Consider the following 22484-nt stretch of genomic DNA (forward strand, 5'->3'; position numbering starts at 1 on the left):
CCACCGCTACCGTAGTAGAAAAAAGGACGAAGAAAGGCGCAACAGTTTTCTCAGTGCTTCAAAGATCAAGATGCCACATTTTCTATATGAACTCCCAATATACAATGATGCTCTCCAAACTGACATCATACATATTTTCTTTATGAGAAAGCTTTCTCAAAGATTGGGGTAAAAGAGGTTCAAAACGAGCTTAAATGGACTACTGGTTGTGAAACAATATACACAGTAAAAGAGTGCTAATTTAACGATGAAATTAGCACTCTTTTACTGTGTCTTAACACTTTCTGAAAGTGCTATCTCAGAAAGTGTTAAATTAACACAGGATTTTATAGTGTAAATGTAGGCTATACATTTCTATACATTTTCATTCTTCTCTAGTTGCTTTCTGTATCAGTGGGTTGATTGCCTTCGTGATGTCCATGGAGAAGATGACAGAGTTGCTGAATTACCTGGGTTGGACCTTCTACATCTGCTGTGGCAACCTCTTCTATGGCTTGTTAGTGTCCGTGGCACTGGGCGTGGTGCAGGGTGACAACTCACGGGTTGAACCAAGCACAGCTGGACTGGAGGCGGATCTGCCAGTGGTAGCAGCCTGAGGGTGGGCAAAGGTTTATTCACAAATTATCTTCTGGCACATTGAGTTTCCTTTTTAAATATTTCAGCTGTCTCCTCTGTCTGACACAGACCTCAACAACATAAGCCCCAAATAGAAGTTTATAGCAAAATAGTGTATCGACAACTCACATCACGATCTACCCATATAGTATTATTATTTTCACGATTTTAAATTAGATTTTGACAATGCCCAAATAGGGATGGCAAGTTCAGTGGTTAAGCCTTTATTTTTGTGCCTGACACGTTTTAATTCAAGCGATCATTTAAATTACAATCATTACAATCAGGAATTCTATAAATTGTATAACACCTGTTAGATCCGTGTGTAAATGATTTATTTCTTTGTTATAAAAGCACTGGAGAAAACTAATAGATCTTTATCAAACAGCACCACCCAGTGGCAGAATACTCAAGTCTCTCCAGTATTTCTTCCAGACCATCCTCCCATCTCGAGTGTTTCTCCTTGCCATGTATAATTGATCAAGAATAATAGTAAATAGTTTTTTATTGTTCACAATTAAGTAATCACAAAACCAAATAATTTTGGTTGCACCTTGCCGTCTCCTCACAAAATTTGAATATAGCCATAACATTTCACAACCCATCTCCCCATCCATAAGGATAACAGAACAATAAAAGATATGCCATTGCATACCATTAGCACAGCAATAAAGGCATAAAAACTTGTTTTCTTCCATTATAATCAACAATAATTGTGATTTATAATCAAGATTGCATTAAGCCAAATTGGGATAATGACTTTTGCGTTCTTAATTTATCATGCAGCCATAGTTATAGTTGGATGTGATATTTTGATGTACTCATTTATCAGATTTGGATTAATAGCCAAAGTCACTGTGCACAACACATAATATGAAATCCATATTTTTATCAGATTTTACCTCAAGCTGAATTTATCTGCAATTTCATTGACTGAGGAACATCTAGGACTGCCTGGATTAATGGTCCTCCAGATGAGCCCACGTCAGTACTTGTAGGATCACTTGAGGAAATTGTATTAAAGTGAATCAATACAAATGTGATAACATTTAGGCAGATTCTAAAGTTGATTTTATTTCATAAGAGTTAAAAACCTACAGAAACAGAAGCTTAAATAAACGGGTTCTTTGCATTTTCCTTACAAATTCCTATCAGAGTGAATTACATTAAATGCTTAAAGTTAGTTATTAAGACAAAGCAAAGTGGACGGTTTTACAAAACTTGACCACTTCAGTGCTCCAAGAATACACAGGCAGACTTAGTGAAGTTTACAGAATACATACAACACACAGCTAACAATGCTTTATGGTTATTAGCGGCAAGATTGGCTCAAGGTTAACAATGCTATGGCAAGTCAAACGTTTAGATAAAGATGTCCATTGTACAAGCCTTTAGCCAATTTAGACAACCACCTTTTGCTCCTTTGTACATTTGGTCATATTCCCCCAGGAACTGTAGATGAAAATATATTTTATTTTCATGATAGGGGGTGTTTATTTAAGAGCATAACTCATTCAATACGGTAGCCATTTTAGAAGTATTTGCCACCACTGTTTGTTATGGAGGAAAAAAAATGAGATTCTAAATGAGTTTCTTTTGTACTCTTAATGCCGTCTTGATGTCTGAATGCTTAATGTTTTATGTAAAGCACTGTTAATTGCCTTGTATAAATATAAATCAAATAAACCTGAAAGAATTTCCTCTCAATTATTTCTCATGCAATCATAATTTTGAATGAAACTGAACGGAAGCCTGTTACAGAATGTTTAGAGTGTTTAACATTGGTTACAAGGGATATATCACAACATTGATTTCTATATGAATATCACTTTGCAGTATCAAATAATACTGTAAACTGGGTTGACTTTAATATAATGTCAAGCAGAAGAACAGATCTTCGTTTTAACAGTGAGTAAAATGCAATACCATGAACATCTTTAGTATAGTCAGTCCTTCATTAGGGTAGTGTGACCCTAGTAATCATTGGTAGCCACTCTGAAATGCCGCTATTGGAATGTTGACACGTGTCCATTATTATGGATCCTTGAATTCTAATCAAAGTTGAATCTGAATGCAGGGGAACGCCATACACAGAGAAGGACTATATAATCCAGTCAATTGTCACTTCATCTCAGCAGCAATTACCCCCCCTGCAAAACATAAACAAACACCATTTATGAGTGATCTGCAGTCTTCCGCAATATCTAAATCAATAAAATGAACACAGCCATGAGTGTTATGAGGACTGACAGAGTAGAATAGACAAAACAAACATAACCTTACCTGTTCTACATGATCTGCAGCAGGTGCCTTCATTTGGTACCATTGTACTTGACTTCCTTTCCACATTTCTTCAGAGTCTCTGTGAGAAAATTCACATCCTTTTCAGACTCAATCCACACCAACTTCTTGGGCAAGTCGATCTCGAACTTAACATCTGAAAGAGCAAACAGCAAAGCTTATCACCACTGTTTTGTTGAGGTCAAGGGTTGTTAAAAGAGAGGAGCGTTCAGTAAAATTGATTGAAAAGTTTATTAGACAGAACGTATAAACAGCAACAGAGTATAGTCAAACACTCAGTCCAAAAGGCATAGCACAAAAAAAGTCCTTGCGGCCTCGTTTCCATTTAGGCCCTAGGCAATCAATTCATAGACATGACAAATTATATGTCATCCTAGTCATCCTGTAATCTAGGGTAAAAAAACCTACATAGTTCTGACAGATGTTTTTAAATGCTTAGATCAGTCACAAAACATGTGTAACATAATATGGGAAATAAAGCTCAGCATTGAAATAAATATGCTGATGCTGGATGTACTGTGCTGCATGTGTTTTATGCTGGAAAACAAGTTAGTTTCCTTGTTGACTGCAATAAAGAAATAACAGTATTCTGAGACATTCTGGCGACTCAGCTAAACACCGAGCCATTACAGACCCAGTCTGTGCTGGAAATGACATAATCACACAGAAATACTTGTGAGTTTGTAGAACTGCTATTTTCAAGCAACAAACACTGTAGTACAACAAAGTATAAAACAGGCCTTAACTTAAACGATATCTTGAATGTAGTCTTGTATGCTTCTGTCATACAGTCTGTGCAAACAGAAGATCTGAAAATGATTTGTTCTACTTGCCCAAAGGTCATGCCAACTTGAACGAAAAGTAAATCGTCCATCATAAAATGATGGGTAACATTTGAATTACCATTTAATTTAACACTTTACTTTCTGGGGCTGTGCGAAGTACAAAAAATCATATCTCAATTTTTATATCAAAATACCTACAGTACATGCTATGAATATGGGTTCACACTATTTTTAAGTGTAGCAACAGTGAAAACAGCACATTATAGGTAAACAGTCTTATTTTACATTCCACAGATTAGAAGACAGAGCGCTCTGGCCATGTTTAGGTGTTTAGACAGATTCATGTTGTGTTTATAGACTGTTGCGTTCCCTCTCAAACTAGCACTTGCACGGTCAGGCAACCAGAAACCAGAGTGTATAGCGACACGCTTTGATCTCGCCGCAAAGCGGGTGCCTATGGGCTATAGTTCCAAACATTGCTCCTATGGCTGGAACTATCCCATTGAGATAGAATGAGCACTTCCGCATTCCATTGTTACAATGAGAGTCACCGCTAGTGTCGCCACTCTCTTACTATATTACTCTGCCAGAAACTAGAGAAAGCAAACTCTGCCTGCCCGGAAGTTGTATTTACCTGTACCAGGGGCAGGTGGGAAACCCTTAGTGTCAATGCCTATATAATGTTATAGGCCTGATAGTGATCGTTTGCTGCTTAGCAGAAATGTTCACTTTCACAACTTCCTGTCATCAGCTTTCAGGATAGTTGTCTGGCTACAGGAGATCTTGAATATGAATGACACTACTCCCAGAGGCCAAAATTCATTAAATAAGAGAAGACACAACAACACCATTTGAAACAGGTTACTTGTATGTTAATAACATGCCACACCCTGCCAGGAAGTCATGAGTTGTTGATGACAGAAAGGCTTTATTTAAGCCACTTTAGGCTACACAAATACAACAATCATGTTAGCTTTCCTATAAGCAAAAAATAGAATCTCAATCTCTCTCTCACACACACACACACACACACACACACACACACACACACACACACACAGAGTGTAAATATAGTGGGGGGGGGGGGGGGGGGGAGACAGTTGGGGTTGAGGTCCAAAGTCAGAACTAGGTCCAAAGAAGATGCAAGATTTCACCATGGTGTTTGATGCTCTCCCACATTGAAAGAACAGCATGTTCAAATACTGTTGGTAGAATAGTTAAGCAAGAAACGTACACACTAATACACCAATTACACACCAATAACCACCACAGGTCGCATTTCTCCCAGGTCAAGACAGAAATGGGGAACATTATGTGTCCGAGTCCGAGAAAGACTAAATGATGATCCGAGATCCTTAACTCACCATCACCAAGCTTAGTGAGGATCCTGGTGACGGCTCCAGAGCAGCCCTCACACGTCATGGCCACCTCAAATTCGTGCTTCTGTAGGGAAATGAAAATGCATTTAAGCTTATACGGTAAATTCATTTATTTATACTCGCACGAAGCTGTAGCTTTGATGTTCTCATGGTCGCCACAACTGGCCACAGTGGAGTCCAGAAAGCGAATGCTCTATATAGTAGTTTTCTAACGTGCAGTGTTTCACTTCATTTCTAATGAAAGATGAATCGTGGACAGAACTCACCGTCATGTTTCAGATGTTGTTGTGGCACAGCGGATTGTCACCGGCGTCGAGACTATAGACTCCAAGACCAAAAGCTTTGCGCACCAATGTATGCTTGTCCTGAATGAGAAGGATGAGAACACGCAGACCAGGGGGGTTCCGTCGGTTTAAATAAATTCCGGCATTTGTTGCTAGGCGGGCGGAGCTTACTTTCTACTTCATAGACTTCATAGACTTGGTTAGGTTAGGAGACCAGACACCAGACCAGAGACAGACTGAGCCAAATCAAGCGCATCCCACGCCGTTACCACCGGAACAGAGCAGCGTTTGTTTTCAAAATAAAATAACTTTCCTTGTCATTATCGCATGGAAGAAAAACAAAACACACCGCGCGGAGCTTCATCACGGGCGAAATTATTATAATCCCTATGAAGTCAGTTTCATGATCGGGACCGTGCTTATTACACCACTCGAGCAAGTGTGTGGTTCAAACACGTTTTTTATATTGTAGCCCTAACCGTACACAAATCTAAGCAGCCGCTGCTGGTAGTTTTGGTTTGTTATGTCAGCAGTCAGCTGACGGGTCCGCGTCGTCATGTGACTGCCTGGCTGGCAGTGGATGAACCGGAATCATCTTTACTTTGCATAAAGCCACTATCACACAGCTATTAACAACTATAATGTCGCGCTCGCCTCGGGCAGGATCGTGATTGATATGACAGTAATATCTCCGTCGTGAGGATAATCTGGCAATCAAACAGATTCCATTTGAAGAGAGAGAGAACACGCGATTTTGCCCAGGTATGTTCTGTCATTGATGTGTCATTCCTTCCACCGAAGGTTTCACAGTCTCACTCACAGACGCATAGAAGTGGTAAGCCGCAATATTACCGGTATAGACATAAGTAAAAAAGGCTATACTATACTGCATGTAATTTAGAAAGCCACGGATAAAACAGATTTGACTGATTGAATGCATTCTATACCTTTGCTTTGCCTTTGGCAATATGCTTCTGCAAATCGGTTCTTGCGCAGGCTGCGCTGGTCACATTATGATCCACTTTTCTTGGTTCGTTGTCTTTGACACCTTCAAACTCGTCTCGGTGACAGCAGTCCAATTCCAAATGAACTCCTTTTAGATAAGATAAGTTACAGGCTAAACTAAATTGACCATCGGCGAAGGGACGTCCTGGAAACTAATCAACAGCATTGGTAATCAAACACAGGATGCAATAGTAAATAATTTTAAAGATTATTCTAACCCAATTGAATGGCAGAGTCCACACCACAAACAAAAACAACAGTGCAATTGCTCACATAATTATCCTAGTTCGTTGTATACTATGTTTGATGGTATGGTAAAATAAATACTGAGCTACTGGCCTGCTTTGGATCTCTGCATGAGTATATATAGTGTATAGTCTATCTATAAACATACAATAAATGTATAATATTAATTAATATACATGCATCAATGTAGATCTATCACCTGTGAATATATGAATGAGTATATGGGAGGATATATGCATTTCCTTGTAACACTGAGTAGTGAGAGTACAGTGTAGCTCTGGTCCATAGCCTTAATGGCCTTTAGCAAAGGGCATTAGGGCTATGGACCAGAGCTAAGTACAGTGTATGCTGTATGGTGACTACTCATTATCCTGATTAATTTATTTTTCAAAAAAACAATGAGGTTAATGTCATTGCTTCAGGCTCAGCACATTAGTAGTGCATCAGTACTGTTTCAGTGTCAATGTGCTGACATGACACTGACACGTCACACAGTATGTCTTGGATATATAATGTACGGTCTATGTGTACAGTGTAGTCTATGCACAGTCTATTAACACATCAGCACTGAGTAAGAACGTTCAACTGAATATGAGAATGAAGAGCTGTTCTGGAGTCAGATTACACTGACTCAGAAAGATCTCTTTACACTGTATCTGGAGTTAGATCAGAGTGTTTGTTATGATCTTCCCATTGAGCTACAGCTACACAGGTAGCAGAACCCCTAGTCATAGCAGTTTAAAAACAATATAAAGTCAGCCATCCCACCCATGACCCAAAATTGCATTATAAAACAAAATGCCAGACGCCAAGAGGATTAAGTCTTATAGGCCTATACTTTGTTAAATCTGCATTGTGTGACATAGTTCTCCCCCCCCCCCCCCCCCATAGTTGTTTTTGTTTGTTTAAAGAAAAAACAATCATCTTAAACATTAGAATATAGATAAAATACAGGGACAGTGAGAGGACGAAAATGTACTGTATAACAAGAAAAATACACAATAAATAAGGGACGGAAATGTACTGTATAACAAGAAAAATACACAATAAATAATACAAAGACAATAAAATAGTTGTGCTGTGCAACAAGGTATAAATGATCCATTAGTCATTAGTGCAATGCTCTACCCACCACTGAAATTTAACTAAATGCTAGCCCCTTCAGGACGAATACTGGACGACTCACCCCGGTGCTTGCCCGTTTTTCCTCCTGGAACTTTCACCAGTGAGGGGGATAACTTTGTAATATGCTATTGGCTGTTTGTATTATTTTTGGAAAAATATAAAAAGATACTCCTGTGGAAAGGCTATATTATTTTACTTATATTGACCCTATAAACAATTTAGTATTATTTAGTATATGTAAGGTTTTGCCCACTCAAATGGTACCTCGTCAGATAATCCCCACATATCCTACAACAACTTCTGTGAACAGACTTCACTGTAGTAGCTTTTCATGAATTATATTTGTACCTTCAGGATGGACCCTTGTTTACCTTTTCTGTATTTGGGGAGACGTCTCCAAATACAGAAAAGGTAAACAAGGGTCCTGAAAGGGGCTAACAGTCTAAATCTCACTATTATTTCCATTCTCCAAACATAGTGTATTTGTGTTTGTGGGTGTGTTTCATTTAGGTGTTGCTGTGTGCCAGCAGGTCCTTACTACTTATTACTTCATGCAGGTTGGCACCTAACACCTAAATGAAACGCACTCACACAATGAACATCGTTTACCTTCAGCCGTGTCTACACATCAAATGCCTGCTGTTAAAAGGGTCCGTATGGTAGACAAACATCCTGGAGGACAAACAAACGTCTGGGCATTCAACCACGTCTAGCATGGCAAATGTGAGAAAGCATGATAAAAATGAATTCATGGGGATAGGACACACCTCTGGCTACCGGATATTTGAACATCGCTTGCTTCTCATTTAGTATGTGTTGACAGGCAAACACAGAGCAGAGTGCACACCTACAGTAGAGGTGCTGATCAAAACAGGTGTTACTGAATAATGTTAATATATGTTTTTTACAATGTAATGAATGCATGCATAACTGTCTCCCTAATAGTGGCACTCTGCTGTTAATGTGGAATACAACGATATACCAACGGTTGGATTAGAGACGGAACCTGAGGACAACCATTCATCCACCTGCCATGGCCACCGGCACCACTAATAATGGAGACCCCCACAGCGAAGGTATTGAAAATCAATCACACGCCTAGCTGCAATTTGCAACTCTATCTATCTACGGTATCTATCTATCTAACAGTGCAGCACTGTCTCACTCTCTCTCTCTGTTGGCACAACAGCGCCCCTACTGGTACTCATACTGGTGCTCATTAACACATACATAGTTGAACGTCACATACATAGGTGAACAACACGGACATTGCTGTTCCTTGGAGTGGTTGCACCACACAAAAACAACTACCAATTCCAGCTCGTCATTTTTGTCCAAAAATTGTGGTCACCCCTGCTCTTGGTGGACACAGATTCTCAAACTTCTTAATTTCAAGACCGCCAGTTTGATATGCAATATTATTAGGCCTTGGACCCCCATTTGTGGTTTTGTTTCATCCCTGTGAACCCAATCTACACTGTAAAACCCTCATGTAAATTTAACTATTGAGAGATTAAAAGTTTAACCAAAAAGACCAGTAAGGGTTGATTTAGTTCCATTTCAATGTCGGTCAAGTATATTCCATATGGTGTGTGTTGTGTTACCTGTGTGTTGCTGAACAACAGGTCAACTCCAAACTCCTGAAGAACTCGATATTCTCCAAACAATTCAGCTCCTCAGTTCCAATCCTACCAATTCCAATTCTACACCCCTTACGAATATCTGCAGGCCTGCTTACACAGTTAGTGAACTGTATGTTTGTTTTTGTTCACTTTCTCCAACTTGAGCCACTTAAAATAAAAGAAACTGGGTGGGCAACTGCCCTTGAGTGCAGCTACCAGCATCCTAACTGATTCTCACATTCTGAGTCACACACCTGTGGCAACTTCAGTCTTGAGCAGGGAGATTGAAAGGTGTCAATAGTTAGTCACAGGCTTGTTAATTAGAGTCAGCTGTGAACTTGTGACTCTGGCCATCACACATCTATGGGTCCATTTGGCTCCTAACTATCAATCATTTAGCTGGGTACCCCACATGGCACCGCTTTAGTGTAGAAATGTGATGGTAAAAAGCATGAAGAGGGGTGAAGGGAAACTCTTTCCCCTTCAGATGAGGGTTGTGCTGTGGCTGTCACCCTAGTGGAGCTCTGGTGCCTCATGTCCAAAAAATATCTATGACTTAGAATATAGAATAGAATCGTGATATTCAAGTACAACAATCCTGCTTTTTTTTTACCTGAGTTTTGATTGTATTCTGTGGTTATGTTGTGTATGTACTAAATGCTATATATTTAATTGATACAGATTAGTAGAACTGAATAGGTAGAATAGAATTAGTTAAATGCACAGGGGGTTTGTTAAACACTTTAACCCCAGCATCTCCATTCTGGGGGGACTTTTGCCAAAAGTAGCAGATTTGTTTCACTTTTAATGCAGAAGAAAAAGTGCTTCATAGTCATAAAATAGTAAGTAGTCAACAGATTTCAGATTTCAGTTTCACTGCAGTCAAAAAGTGTGTTCACTGCTCCCTGCTCCCTTCTACTCCTCTCTTCTCCAGGTCGTTCTGTCCCCATCATGTCCCCCAGTCCATCCGAAGGGGACATATTGTGTCCCTCACCTGTTCCTCCTCCTGGCCCTTCCAGGAGCCAGAATCAGTATGAGAGGATTGGTGGAGAAAGTGGAACCACGTAAGCATGTTCCCAACTTCCCATATATTAGATCACACACATTTTGAGTGCAAAATATAGCTATATTAGCTATATTTCTGCTAAGCTTATTGTGCAAATATATTAATCTAGTTTAATAGTTATTCCTAGTGCAGAATATCGTGGAGATAGTGTCTGTGAGCAGTTATTTATTTTTTACACAGGGTTCTTGCACCATTTTAATAGTAAAATAGTATAATGCTTTTCAACCCCTTCCTCAACTAAAATGTAACCAGTAGAGAGAGACAATCTTTGTGTAACTGACCAACTTAATATTTTAATTGGACTAATAAGGTGCGGTCTATTGGCAATCACAAGATAAAACTGATCTTCTGCTTATTAAAAGCCATCAAAAAACATACGTTTCCTCCCACTCTATAGGTTCTTCCAGACTCTAATCCACCTGTTGAAGGGAAACATTGGTACAGGGCTACTGGGGCTGCCCTTGGCTGTAAAAAATGCAGGTCTCGTGGTAAGAACCTACATTAATATTCATGGTACTTTTCCTCTCAGTATATCTTAAATGAAATCATCCAGGGCTGGAGAATGAGCCAGGAACAACTCAAATCAAATTATAATCTGAAATTTGGCATTGATCTAACTGGGATGGTTGGTGTGAATATCTATGAATTGGAATACTGCCCCACATTATTGAACATGCAGTATATCTTCTCGTCTAACTTGTTACTTCTCCATTCTTCATGATACAAAGCCTTATGCCATATTTGCAGCTTTCCTGATGTGTCTGTGATTTCAGTTGTATATTTCTGCCAAACGTCCATGTTTTTATACAATCATCCAAGGCTGAAGATGACTAATATTTTCTCTGTCTCTCTCCATCTAGCTGGGTCCGATCAGTCTATTGTGTATGGGAATTGTCGCCATTCACTGTATGAGATTACTGGTAGACTGTTCTCACCACCTCAGTGCACAGTAAGTCTACTGCAAAGTATACTGTAGCTGTTGGATGGAAACCTTGTATGTTCAAAACCTTTACTTTTTAGAACATGGAAAATGGAACCTTTGTTCCAATGGATCCAATAGTTGATATAATTTAGTCACAAGCCCTTCTTAATACTTTATTGTTCAATATTTATAAAACCCACAGACAAAGACATCTTTCACTTCCACTTTAAAAGATTTTCCAAAAAATTGCAGTTTGCTTTTGTATACCTTTATTTCGACTGGACAGCACATTATTAATGAACACTGCAAATGCAATGTAAATGTCAGATTTAGCAAGGATGCTAATCTGTAACAATCTGTAACAAAAACAAAAAGGGCACATATAAACATGAGCAAAAAAAGGCCAAGTAATTACCTAAAATACAAGATACAAAATACGAGACATAATGCAAGACACTAAAGAAAACAAATGAAACCTATATTTTAGCCTATTCAAAACGGCCCAGCTCCCCCCCCCCCCTCTGTGGTTCTGAAAGATGCTAATGATAACTGTGCACTTGGCCCACAACAATGGCCTAGATTTTGAATTTCATTTTTAACTCCTCAATGATGTGTCCCCTCAGCAATATCATCTGCCATGTTGAACATGAGTGATTGAACCCTGCCAATGCCCTGTAAAACTACATTCTCATAGATTTTGATTGGCTGTCATAGCTATGATATCATTCACTACTTCCATCGTTATACTGTAGTTGTGCCGTGGACTCCAGCATCCACTTGAGTTGGAACAATTTATAAAATGATGTAATGTATTTATAGTTATTGTTCTTGATGTGGACGGCTCTCAAGTCAGGTGGTCCTGTGTGCACTTTGTGCCCAGTTGACAGCATTATTGCTGAGAGCAAAGCCCCCCGCCCTGTGGTCAGGTGACCACCATCAACTCCCTTTACGGATGCAAATGCACCAGATGACATTCTTAGAAACAATAGTCAGTGGCATAGATAGCAGATACATCCGAACAATAATATGTTTTCCTGTTTTCCTTTAGATTGAATAAGCCCTTCCTGAACTACGGTGATGCAGTGCAGTATGGGATGGAGAACGTCTCATGGCTCAGGAGACACTCAAGATGGGGAAGGTAAGAAAAACAACAGAATGTAATCATATTTTCCCCATGGAGTACAGAAGTCCTGCCACTCGCTCATCCCCTGGTTCACGAAAGTAATTTCTCTATGGAAAACAACATTGGGTCATCTTATAATCGTCTCATATAAAAAATAAATAAACAAATGGTCCCGGCGATAATGTTGGTGGCTCTGAATAGTTTACAAATCACGAAAGTCAGTTACTCATATTTCATGCAGTCTGCTTCTGGAGAAAATGTAATTAATTCGGCAGAGTTCTCTCGCGTCGGTTGATGCGTCATATCCATATATGTCAAACCGCCAGGCACATTTGTTTATTTTCGGAACAGTTCTTATTTGACGATATGAAAAAATGCAAACTGGTTCAGATGTGAATTACAGGGGGGGGGGGGGGGGTACTCGTCGGTACTCTATTGCTATACTCTATGCAGAATTTAACCAACAGTGCTGTATGAAGAAATATAAACATAAAAAGGACTCCCCTGTTGGCAAACAAGATATGTGGTTTCAAAATTCAAAAGTAAAGGGGAAAAAAAGAAATCAGAAAAAGCAAAAAGTAAACATGAATATAAAATACAACACAAACACAAGGAGAGGACCTACAATTTAGCAAAGTGGACCAATACCTTTTTAATATTGCTTTTATTTAGACTTTATGAATTTAGTTTTTTTTTGCCGTTTATGAGCTTGTCCTATATTAGCACATTGTTCTCCCCTAGCTCTGGTCCATAGCGTTAGAGGGAGTTCTGGGTATTTTGGGTAAGGGACTGGGTATGGGACTTTCGATCCCTTGCACACAAACCACAGAGTGCGCACTGTCTCGTCTTTAGTAAAAAATAAACTTTTGCTACTTTAATACCAAAACAAAGACTGTTTTATGGAGTTGAAAGCCCCTTAGTGGGAACACTCTGAGCCCCCCACCTCACGTCTCGAGAACACTCAGGCTTCGAGTGTTCCCACTAAGAAAATAGGCTTTCCATCATTGTTTTGGTTTGTAGCAAAAGTGTATTTTTTTGTTTTACTAAAGATGAGAGGCTGCACTACCATGGGTGTGAGGGAAAAGGAAGTACCATAGCGTTAAGGAGAAATCCTTCAAACACTATGGATCAGAGCTAGTTCTCCCCCACTTTCCAAAATTGTTCTACCTTTTTAATCTAGCAGTAATAACAAGATAATTAAAGGATGAAATAACATTTCTTTTATATTCCCTGTCTTTCTCAGACGGATAGTGAACCTGTTCCTTATCATCACCCAGCTGGGCTTCTGCTGTGTCTACTTTGTGTTCCTCAGTGACAATGTCAAACAGGTCAGAAACACATTGACAACACTCACACAGTGGTCATTTTGCCAGTGGCACTGGGTTGTGTAATTTTACATTTTACCACTAGATGGTGTTATTCACTCAATCTTGAGGGTTACTGTTATTATTATGAACTCAACTCAAGCTTTATTGCAAATCACTCAGCTAAACAAGCACTAATAACCACAATGCTGACTGTTGCTTTTGGTGTATAATGCTGCTGCCGTTTTCATATGCACACAAATGTTTATCTTATTATGTACTGTATTTCCCCCATGATTGGTGTTATTGTTATGCTGCAAAACAAATTGCCTCACTGAGGACTTTTTTTAGTCAGGAGACTAATTTAATGGTTATTATCCATCTTGTTTTTTTCACTAAACAAAACTAAGATGCCAAATAAGTTTAGCTGAAAATGAAGTTTGAAAATAACTGATATCAAATACACAAATTCATACGGTAGATTAATACATTTCCCTTTTTTTACACAAAGTCTGCCACGTAACTCTTTATTTGTCCTTGGTCAAATGGGTTTTCCTTTTCCCCAGGTAGTGGAGGCGGCCAACACGACCACAGTGAGTTGCCAGGTTAACAACACCAACCAGACACAGTTAGTGGTGCCCAGCTTCGACTCACGGCTCTACATGCTCTGCTTCCTGCCTGCGTTCATCCTGCTGGTCTTTACACCTAACCTCAAGTACCTGGCACCCCTCTCCCTCGTGGCCAACATCGCCATGAGCGCCAGCCTGGTTCTCATCTACTACTACTCACTCACGGTAGACACATAATCATATCTATGAATACATGTGCCCTGTGTATCTGGGGGTGTGCACTGTGCAGTGCCGAGTGGCAATTTTATTGGACCAAAAAGTCCAAAGTTTTGCGTTCACGATGTCCTAAGTCTTTTTTTACTGAATGGGTTCCTAGATTGAGGATTTCCTAAGTAAATCTGATGACTGAGGCTGACGGAAAAGCTTTAAAGATGAATCATCTCCTCTCTTATTTCAATTAATTAAAATGAAGTCTAGAAGGGAGTAAAGTTCTTGCCCACCGCCATGGAGACGGGTTTACTTTGAATCCGCTAAAGTAAAGTGCGCAAATGAGCACAATTGACCCTTCTCAAGTGGCCCTTGCCACGGCATGGTTACTGTTGCTAGGATGGCTAAATATCCTCTCTCAATCCACTATCTTTGAAAGGGGAGGATAGAAAGTTCTAGCCTGGTGAAACTACTCCCCCTGCTGGACAACATTTGCATTCTGCCAGCAGGGAGTGTCTGGGAACTCTCAGGCAGAGATGATGTACTTCTGGCCGGAGCGATATGAGGCCGCTAGAGGCGGGATCAACGCGAGACTTATGACATACTGAAGCGCTGCCACAGCGCAAATGTAAACACAACCTAACAAGACTACAACTCGAAATTATTATGGAGATATCAAATGTTTGTCCCGCTGCTTCCGGGTTCATCGTTTCTGCTTGAGAGATCCCAGATGCAGGCAGGAGGAGGGAACTGGTGAACTCAATACTGCCGCAATCTGGCGAAGTTAGGTTAAGAAAGTTCCTCCCTGCCGTCAAACCGTTACAACACACACAGCGGCTGTTATAGATGAGAGCATAAGTGTTGGCGACAGTTTTTTCTTGCTTCAAAACAGAACATATTTGATCGCACAACGTCTGACCATACATATTGTTTTGTATTCCCTGAGGTATCGTATAGTGCCAAAAAAGCAATTTCCAGCAGCAAACAAAAGCCATTATATATTCAGTAGTTGAGAGCAGAGAATGTGAGCAGAGTTGAACAGGGAGAATCCCACTCCACACATACAAGGCTCGGGCTGTTCTTACGCTCTTCTACTCTACCGCTTTGTATATATAGATTTCCCCCTGCTCCACTCGAAGAAAATAAAAAATAAGCGGCATTGTGGTTTCCTGCAAACTTGCATTGGCAGCCTTTGCCTTTTGGACTCCCATTTCAGAACGGCCCGAACACGTACCCTGAAATCACAGACAAACCACACCACTATGTGCCTTTCAGCCCCATGGACTGCGATGCCAAGAGAGTGTTTATCCCCAACTAGCCTCGATACCCAGGCTTTCATTTCGTCTGCGCGAAAATTGAAAGCCTGGAGGAACGCATTGGCTGCCTTGGTCTAGAAGTGGGAGTCAACGCTTCCGGGTGGGTGTCGCTCCAAATTATGTGACGTAGCGCTTCACTAGGTGGGAGAGGAGTGGCATGGGCTGACGGACAGATCGGTGAGATCCAATCAGGGCGTGCGCAAATCTCAGCCGCGACCCACCCCTATAGACCAGAAACTTAACACGTTAGCTCAGGCTAATCCCCAACTAGACCTTACCTGAAATATTGTCTTTAGGAATAGTTCAGGTTGTGAGTGACAATGGTGAACAGGCAAGGCCACCGGCCAGGCTGACCATTATAAAGAAAAGGCAGAGGCAGAGGATTCTCTTTTCAGTTTTACTGGTAATTGGTGTGTGCTGTACATGAACACATAAAATAGAACTGTGTCAAACAAATAATAATAATCCTCTACAATAAACAAATCATAAATAGCAGTCTGCTCAATCTAATAATAACTTTAATAACAATAAATCATTCATAGTGAAATAATTCATATCTAAATGATTAATCAATAAATTAGTATGTAGACCTAATGCAGACAATGAAAGCATCAAGTTCAAGTATACAGACATAACCTATAATGAACAGTTTGAGCAGGCCAAACATTTCACAGGGCATTCTCAAACAAAGGGGAAATATCCCATAGTACACAAATAAACTGGAGCAAACATTCGACACAGCACATGGGCATGCTGTGCAGTGAGTCCATAATGGGTGATGAGGTGATGATGGCAATGAACAGTTGATGTTCCATAGGCTTTCTGACTCACGTTTGTTCTTGGACCATACAGTTCAAGGGTGGAGAGAGAGATGGTGTTCTGGAGGTTGGTAGACTGCAAGAAGCTGGTGTGGTCACTGTGGTGATCTAGCATGAATGAAGGAATGAGTGCAGCTAGTCCTACTTGTAGCCTCCCACAAGTGTTTGTGCAGTGAGCAAGCTGCCAGCCACTCAGCCTTGATTGAACTGATTGGCAGTGAGTCTCTAGGGGCCTTTTGACATTACCCGTTCTGAATATATGAACACCAAATTATGTACAGTGTGGTTAATGTGACGTAATAGATCACATTACTGATTTGGAGGGAATTGTCCTGTGACAGTGTTTCAGACATTCATTCAGACCGACAGACATTGAGTGAATTATAGTATGATGATGATGATGATGATATTATAACTATGATATGATGATGAAGGCTATACAATCAGTCATTACAGATTACATGGAAATGACACAGAAATCTGTTCAGAATTACGGGTGGGATCTTATGAGACTGGGGACATGCATCATGCGCACATGTTCCAATGTATTTTGTTGTTGTAATGTTCTATGTATTGGCCACAATGCCTGATACATAGGTTAATATCTACTCTTGGGTCTCGATAGAGAATGAAACTTCTAGCACAGAATGCATTGTGTATGCAATGCTTCTAATCTAATGCATGCAATTGGCAGACGCTCACTTTGAAAATAAAATGTCCATGTTTTTCTTCATTTCCAGAATTGCTTTATTTCACTCTACAGTACAGTATGTCTGTGGGACTCAGGAGGAAACTAAACTAAAGCATTTGTGTCCTGCAAAGCAACGGAACAGAAGTCATTGTGGGTGTAGGTCTGGAGATCTGCATTTTAATGACTGCAGCTTTAACACATATTGTTTGTTGACATTTTTTCTTTCCACATGTGCTTTCCAGAACATCCCATACCCTATTGACCTGCCAAAGGTTGGGAGAGCCAGGGACTACCCACTCTTCTTTGGAATGGCCATTTTTGCCTTTGAGGGGATTGGAGTGGTAGGTGACTTTAGCAAGAGTTAATTTATATACAGTTGGATAAAATACCTCAGAACCCAACATTTCAAATTAAATGGGAATATCAAAAAGCCTTATTCACTTTGTTCACACATGTAAACATGCAAATTAATAAACGGTAATGAATTGATAATTATAACCCACCTTTCAAAAAAAATAAAAAGCAGTCAAATGTAAAATTTTCTTCCCAATTTTCTTGTAGTACTTCTGTGTACCCCTATGGACACACGTCCCACCGTTTAAAAATGGTCATGGTCTAGCTCTAGTTATCCACATTTTGTGGCAGTGTTTTCATGGTGCATTTAAAAATAACTATATATCCTCCCCTGACATTTTGCATCCTTCCTTGTTATAGCCAGAAACAGACACAATCTTTCATGCATTGCACACACCGCTGGGAAAAAGTCCAAGCTGCATTTTGAATGTCATTATTGTGCATTTCCTTCTGCCTGTCAGGTCCTTCCGCTGGAGAACAAGATGGGGAAGCCACAGAGGTTCACTCTGGTCTTGTACCTCGGTATGGGACTCGTCACCATCCTCTACATCAGCCTGGGTACGGTCGGCTACGTATGCTTCGGAGAGCACATAAAGGGCAGCATCACACTCAATCTCCCCAATTGCTGGTGAGCTATTGCATTTAGATCAGCGGGAGAATCACTCCATAAACATTCGCTCAACTAGAGGCTGAGGACAATCGCACTAGCGTCCAAGAGTTCAACATTTTAATCCCTATCCAAGTGGTTGAGATTTGGATTTTGGTACCGAAAAACTGTGTTGGGATCACTTTGATATCTGACCTGTGATCAAATATCTTTGAAAAAGTTTGGAACTCTTGAACTCTGATTGGTAGGTGGAGATCTCCGATTAATACGTAAGCTCTGATTGGTAGGTGGAGATCTCCGATTGTCTGGCAACGCAAGAGTAAATCAGAAGTGGTCAATCTGTGTTCTGTGTTGTCAAGTAATCAAGTAGTTTGTATTAAATAATTCAGATTTCCACGTATGTAGACAATTTATTTTATTTTATTTATTTGTATCGTCCTCTGTTGTACCACTCTGTTCTGTTCAGTTATTTGTACATTTGGTGGATTTGTGCTTTACAATTACTTGTTTTTTCAGTATGGCATTTTAGTATGGCAGTATGTACACTAATGTACATACTGTGCTAGGTCAACCAAACACTCAATTTTTACAATTGAACGTATTCTTGGAAATAGGGGCTGCTAAACTTCTACAAAGCGTATTATGAACTTAATCGCCCCTGGGAGTCAGATTAATTAAAAGCAAGTTTATTGTCTCTAATCCATTAGAGGTAACAAACAAACGGGTTAGTTTGTTCACTGAAGCAGCACTGTTGCAAAGAGATTGATGAGAGTAATGATCTTTTGAGAGGAGAAATTAAGTTCTTCCTATCAACAACTGACATTACTCCTAGGATAAATTAAGTTCTTCCTAGGAGGAATTATATCACTCTTTCCATTCATGTGTATTGGGCTTTTAGTTTCAGATAGTCATAACTTCATTCTTCCTAGGAGAAATTAAGTTTTAATATTTGCAGAGACAATACTATCTTCGGCTTGCAGTCACTCTGGATCCGTAAAATGTATACCGGTACATAACATTATAATTGTTTTTTTACTCTATTGCACTTTGGGATTATCAGGTTAGTGAAAAGCAATACTTTATATTAGATAAAATTGTCCTGTTATTGCGACTTCAGGTCGCAGTTACTATGAAAACCGAGCATGTCACGCTTCCTGTAATGCTTCCGCTCTTCATGTAATGCTGCTAGTCACCGCCCACTCCAGAAAGTGTCAGCTACTCAGCTCCGGAGTAACCGCATTAAACCAGGAAATCACCACTTTCGCTTATTCCGTCTAAATCTCTGTATATAAAATATAGCTAACTCGTCGAATCTCTTAGTTACATCAACAATTTTATATCTTATAAAATAGTTGGTTTTTGCCTAAGTATTAAGTTTATGAAGATCGCTTTTGTCAATTCGACTGCCAGGGACTTCCCATTCAGACACACACACACGTGGCCGATATTTGTTAAATGTTTCGGGACATTTCATATCGCTGAGACAGTTTATTTATTTTCGGACCACAATGCTTATATGAGACAATTTAAAATGAAACTTTGGCCCTGGACCAGGGGATGAGCGAGTGACATCAGGACTTCGGTAGAGATTTCACCGTCTGTCCGCTCCGCTGTAGTGCTGACATAATGAAGTGACATTGTTTCAGTAGAGTGTCTCAGCCCTGCGGTCGCTTTTCGCTTTTTGGCTTTAAGGCGTCTTACTGGTTAGTTTTTATGGTTGGCTATGCAGGAGTACAGTTTTGTGTGAGAGCGTTCCCCTGATTATTCAGGTGATTAGTGGAATAGATTGGCTGCTCAATGAGCTCCAAACACTCAAGTGCTGTAATCTCCAGACTCTCTGTTTGGGTGGAGGGGGGGACGGGGGGGACGACGACAATTGATTTTCTTACATCTTTGTTTTGTCTTTTTCTTTTTTATAACCATAAAAGATGCCAGTCTGTGTAGACATCTGTGTCTTGTCTATCTGACAGATCGGCTGGGACTGTCTGTGGCTGCATTTGATTATGCATATCTATTTGTTTTTTCTAGTCTGGCTTGTTGACTTTTTCTCAAATTAACTCTTTATCTTTCTGTCTCTCTTTGCTTCTCTCTTCCTTTCATTTCTTGCTTCCTTACTTTGTCCGCCTGTCTCTCTCTTCTTGTGTCTCTCTCACAGGATGTACCAGGTAGTGAAGTTACTGTACTGTTTAGGTATTTTCATCACCTTTGCCCTCCAGTTCTACGTGCCAGCGGAGATCCTTGTCCCACTGGCTTTGTCTCGTGTGTCCGAGCGCTGGGAGACAGCCGTAGACCTGCTCATCCGTACAGCTCTTGTCATATTTACCTGTAAGTACAGACTCAATGGAACGAGGTAGACTTGATTTGAATGTCTTTGTCAGCATTTATGTGTTTTTTTTGTTTTTTTAATATATGTTTATTGGTATGTGTTCATTTTGAACCAAGAACCTTAGGTGACCTTCACACCAGAAAGCTTTACTGCGATTAAAACGAATCCTGCTTCACATTATCGGAAAGTGCGCTTCGTTTGACAGGTGTGAAGCATCATTCGAATCCTAATGTGCATCAAAGAACCGCATTCTACTCCGACCAAAAACGGGGGTTTCGCTTCGCTTCCAATCGCACTTGATTACGATTCTGTGCAGGTGTGAATGCAAGCCGCAGCAAATAAAGGAAATGAAGCAAACAATGTGGCGGGTGAGGAGCTAAACACAGTTGGAGACGGAGAAGGCATATTTTAAATTTTGCACACACACTCCCTGGATGCCAACGATGAACGAATTTTTCAGAACGGCCTGTTATAGTGCCACCAGGAGGCCGACTTTTGTAAAACACATTTTTTGATATTACTCGTTACACAGTATCTCTATAGTCATGTGTTCAAGACGGATCTGTCCGATATTTCATATTCCATCCTAATTGGCTTTCAAATTTTGCAGGATTGGCCCCTAATTATATTAAACAACGTCAAACTCACCAACATTGCAGCTGTAGGGAAAGTTTGAATTATCCTCTTTCAATCTGTAAAGTTTTGGTTTCATAAAAATCCACTGTAGACATGTTATGAGCTACTTCCTGTCAAGAAATTCCTTGCAGATGATTATTTTTTAAGTGTCAGAGTTTGGAAGCACTCGTTATCTGTAAAGCAACCTCCTGCTGCCTGCTGCATTATGTGCACATTCTAAACGGGTGGTACGCATGGGCCGTTGAGTGATAGTCAACAAGCACTTCCAAACTCCAGCACTAAAATGTCTACGGTGGATTTTTATGAAACAAACACTTTACAGATTGAAAGAGGATAATTCAAGCTTTCCCTACAGCTGTACTATTGGTCATTTTGACGTTGTTTAATACAATTAGATAAGACTTTAATGTTTGGATGAATGGGCTGTCTATGGGAAGTATCACCTAGTAGCACCTTGCTGGCAAGATGGCTGCAGTCTGAATATGGTCCATTGCCATCCAAGGTGTAAGAAGAAATGCCACCCTTTTCGCATTGGCATATTATAGCGCCACTAGGAGGCCACAACCTGCCCTGAGACCTTGGCTTTTGGCCATGCCGTTAATGTTGTAACAGTCCCCATAGGAAATCTGCCAATAGGATTTGACCGGTCACATGAAGGTGTCCTTGTTTTAAACGTGTCATAGTATAACGAGCAGCACAATGTGAGAGTCGGACTGGGTTGGGTCGCCTTCCTTCCATTTTAATGATTATGTCTGTGCTTTTACTCTTCTTTCCTCCTGTTCCCCTGGGACATTAAAGTCCAAATCGAAATATTTTACAAAAGCCTTTATAGGACATTAGAGGGGAAGTATTTCTCAACTCATTTGCCATTCCTGGCTGCATACACATGCAGTACGTGCTCTGCATTAGCCATGCTAACACTATGACAATAGAACTGTCTGTTTTCAGTGGTGTACAATTATTAAATACATTTTGAGTACTAAACTTAAGTATAATTGGCCAGGGACCATATTTTACTCAATATAGTTGGTTGAAATGGGTTGAAAAGTTTTTCTTTTCATCTCAGCTTAAAGCTGAGATGAGATCGTCACAGTTTTTTTTTTAGTTTTTTACTTGACCTCACCACAGTCACACTAAGTTTGTAACTCAGGCCTTACTGGGTCTCAGAGAACAGGCCGTTTTG

The 22484-nt window shown here is 40.1% G+C and overlaps 2 protein-coding genes across 4 annotated transcripts in view; one reads left to right on the plus strand and one right to left on the minus strand.

The window, feature by feature from the left end:
* Positions 1 to 1669: 1669 nt before the first annotated feature.
* On the minus strand, positions 1670 to 5482 carry atox1 (antioxidant 1 copper chaperone). The gene is made up of 4 exons (XM_080774563.1): positions 5347 to 5482; positions 5066 to 5144; positions 2899 to 3052; positions 1670 to 2765 (listed from the first exon to the last, which is right to left on the minus strand). Exons 1-3 carry the CDS (start codon positions 5350 to 5352, stop codon positions 2928 to 2930), a joined length of 210 nt encoding a protein of 69 aa, XP_080630689.1. The 5' UTR covers positions 5353 to 5482; the 3' UTR covers positions 1670 to 2765; positions 2899 to 2927.
* Positions 5483 to 5985: 503 nt separating this feature from the next.
* slc36a1 (solute carrier family 36 member 1) overlaps positions 5986 to 22484 on the plus strand; it is a 31394-nt gene continuing 14895 nt past the window's right edge. For 2 of the 3 annotated variants that reach the window (XM_080774560.1, XM_080774562.1), the window contains exons 1-11: positions 5986 to 6126; positions 8686 to 8816; positions 10297 to 10426; positions 10826 to 10916; positions 11289 to 11377; positions 12399 to 12488; positions 13717 to 13801; positions 14344 to 14571; positions 17621 to 17719; positions 18194 to 18360; positions 20495 to 20664. In XM_080774560.1, the coding sequence (XP_080630686.1) occupies positions 8774 to 8816; positions 10297 to 10426; positions 10826 to 10916; positions 11289 to 11377; positions 12399 to 12488; positions 13717 to 13801; positions 14344 to 14571; positions 17621 to 17719; positions 18194 to 18360; positions 20495 to 20664 (1192 nt within the window). In that variant the 5' untranslated portion in view covers positions 5986 to 6126; positions 8686 to 8773. Of the gene's footprint in view, positions 6127 to 8685; positions 8817 to 10296; positions 10427 to 10825; positions 10917 to 11288; positions 11378 to 12398; positions 12489 to 13716; positions 13802 to 14343; positions 14572 to 17620; positions 17724 to 18193; positions 18361 to 20494; positions 20665 to 22484 lie in introns of all 3 variants that reach the window. The other variant, XM_080774561.1, reaches the window with a different exon arrangement.

This window comes from Protomyctophum bolini, assembly GCF_963924005.1.
Source record: "Protomyctophum bolini genome assembly, chromosome: 10".
Classification (NCBI taxonomy): domain Eukaryota; kingdom Metazoa; phylum Chordata; class Actinopteri; order Myctophiformes; family Myctophidae; genus Protomyctophum; species Protomyctophum bolini.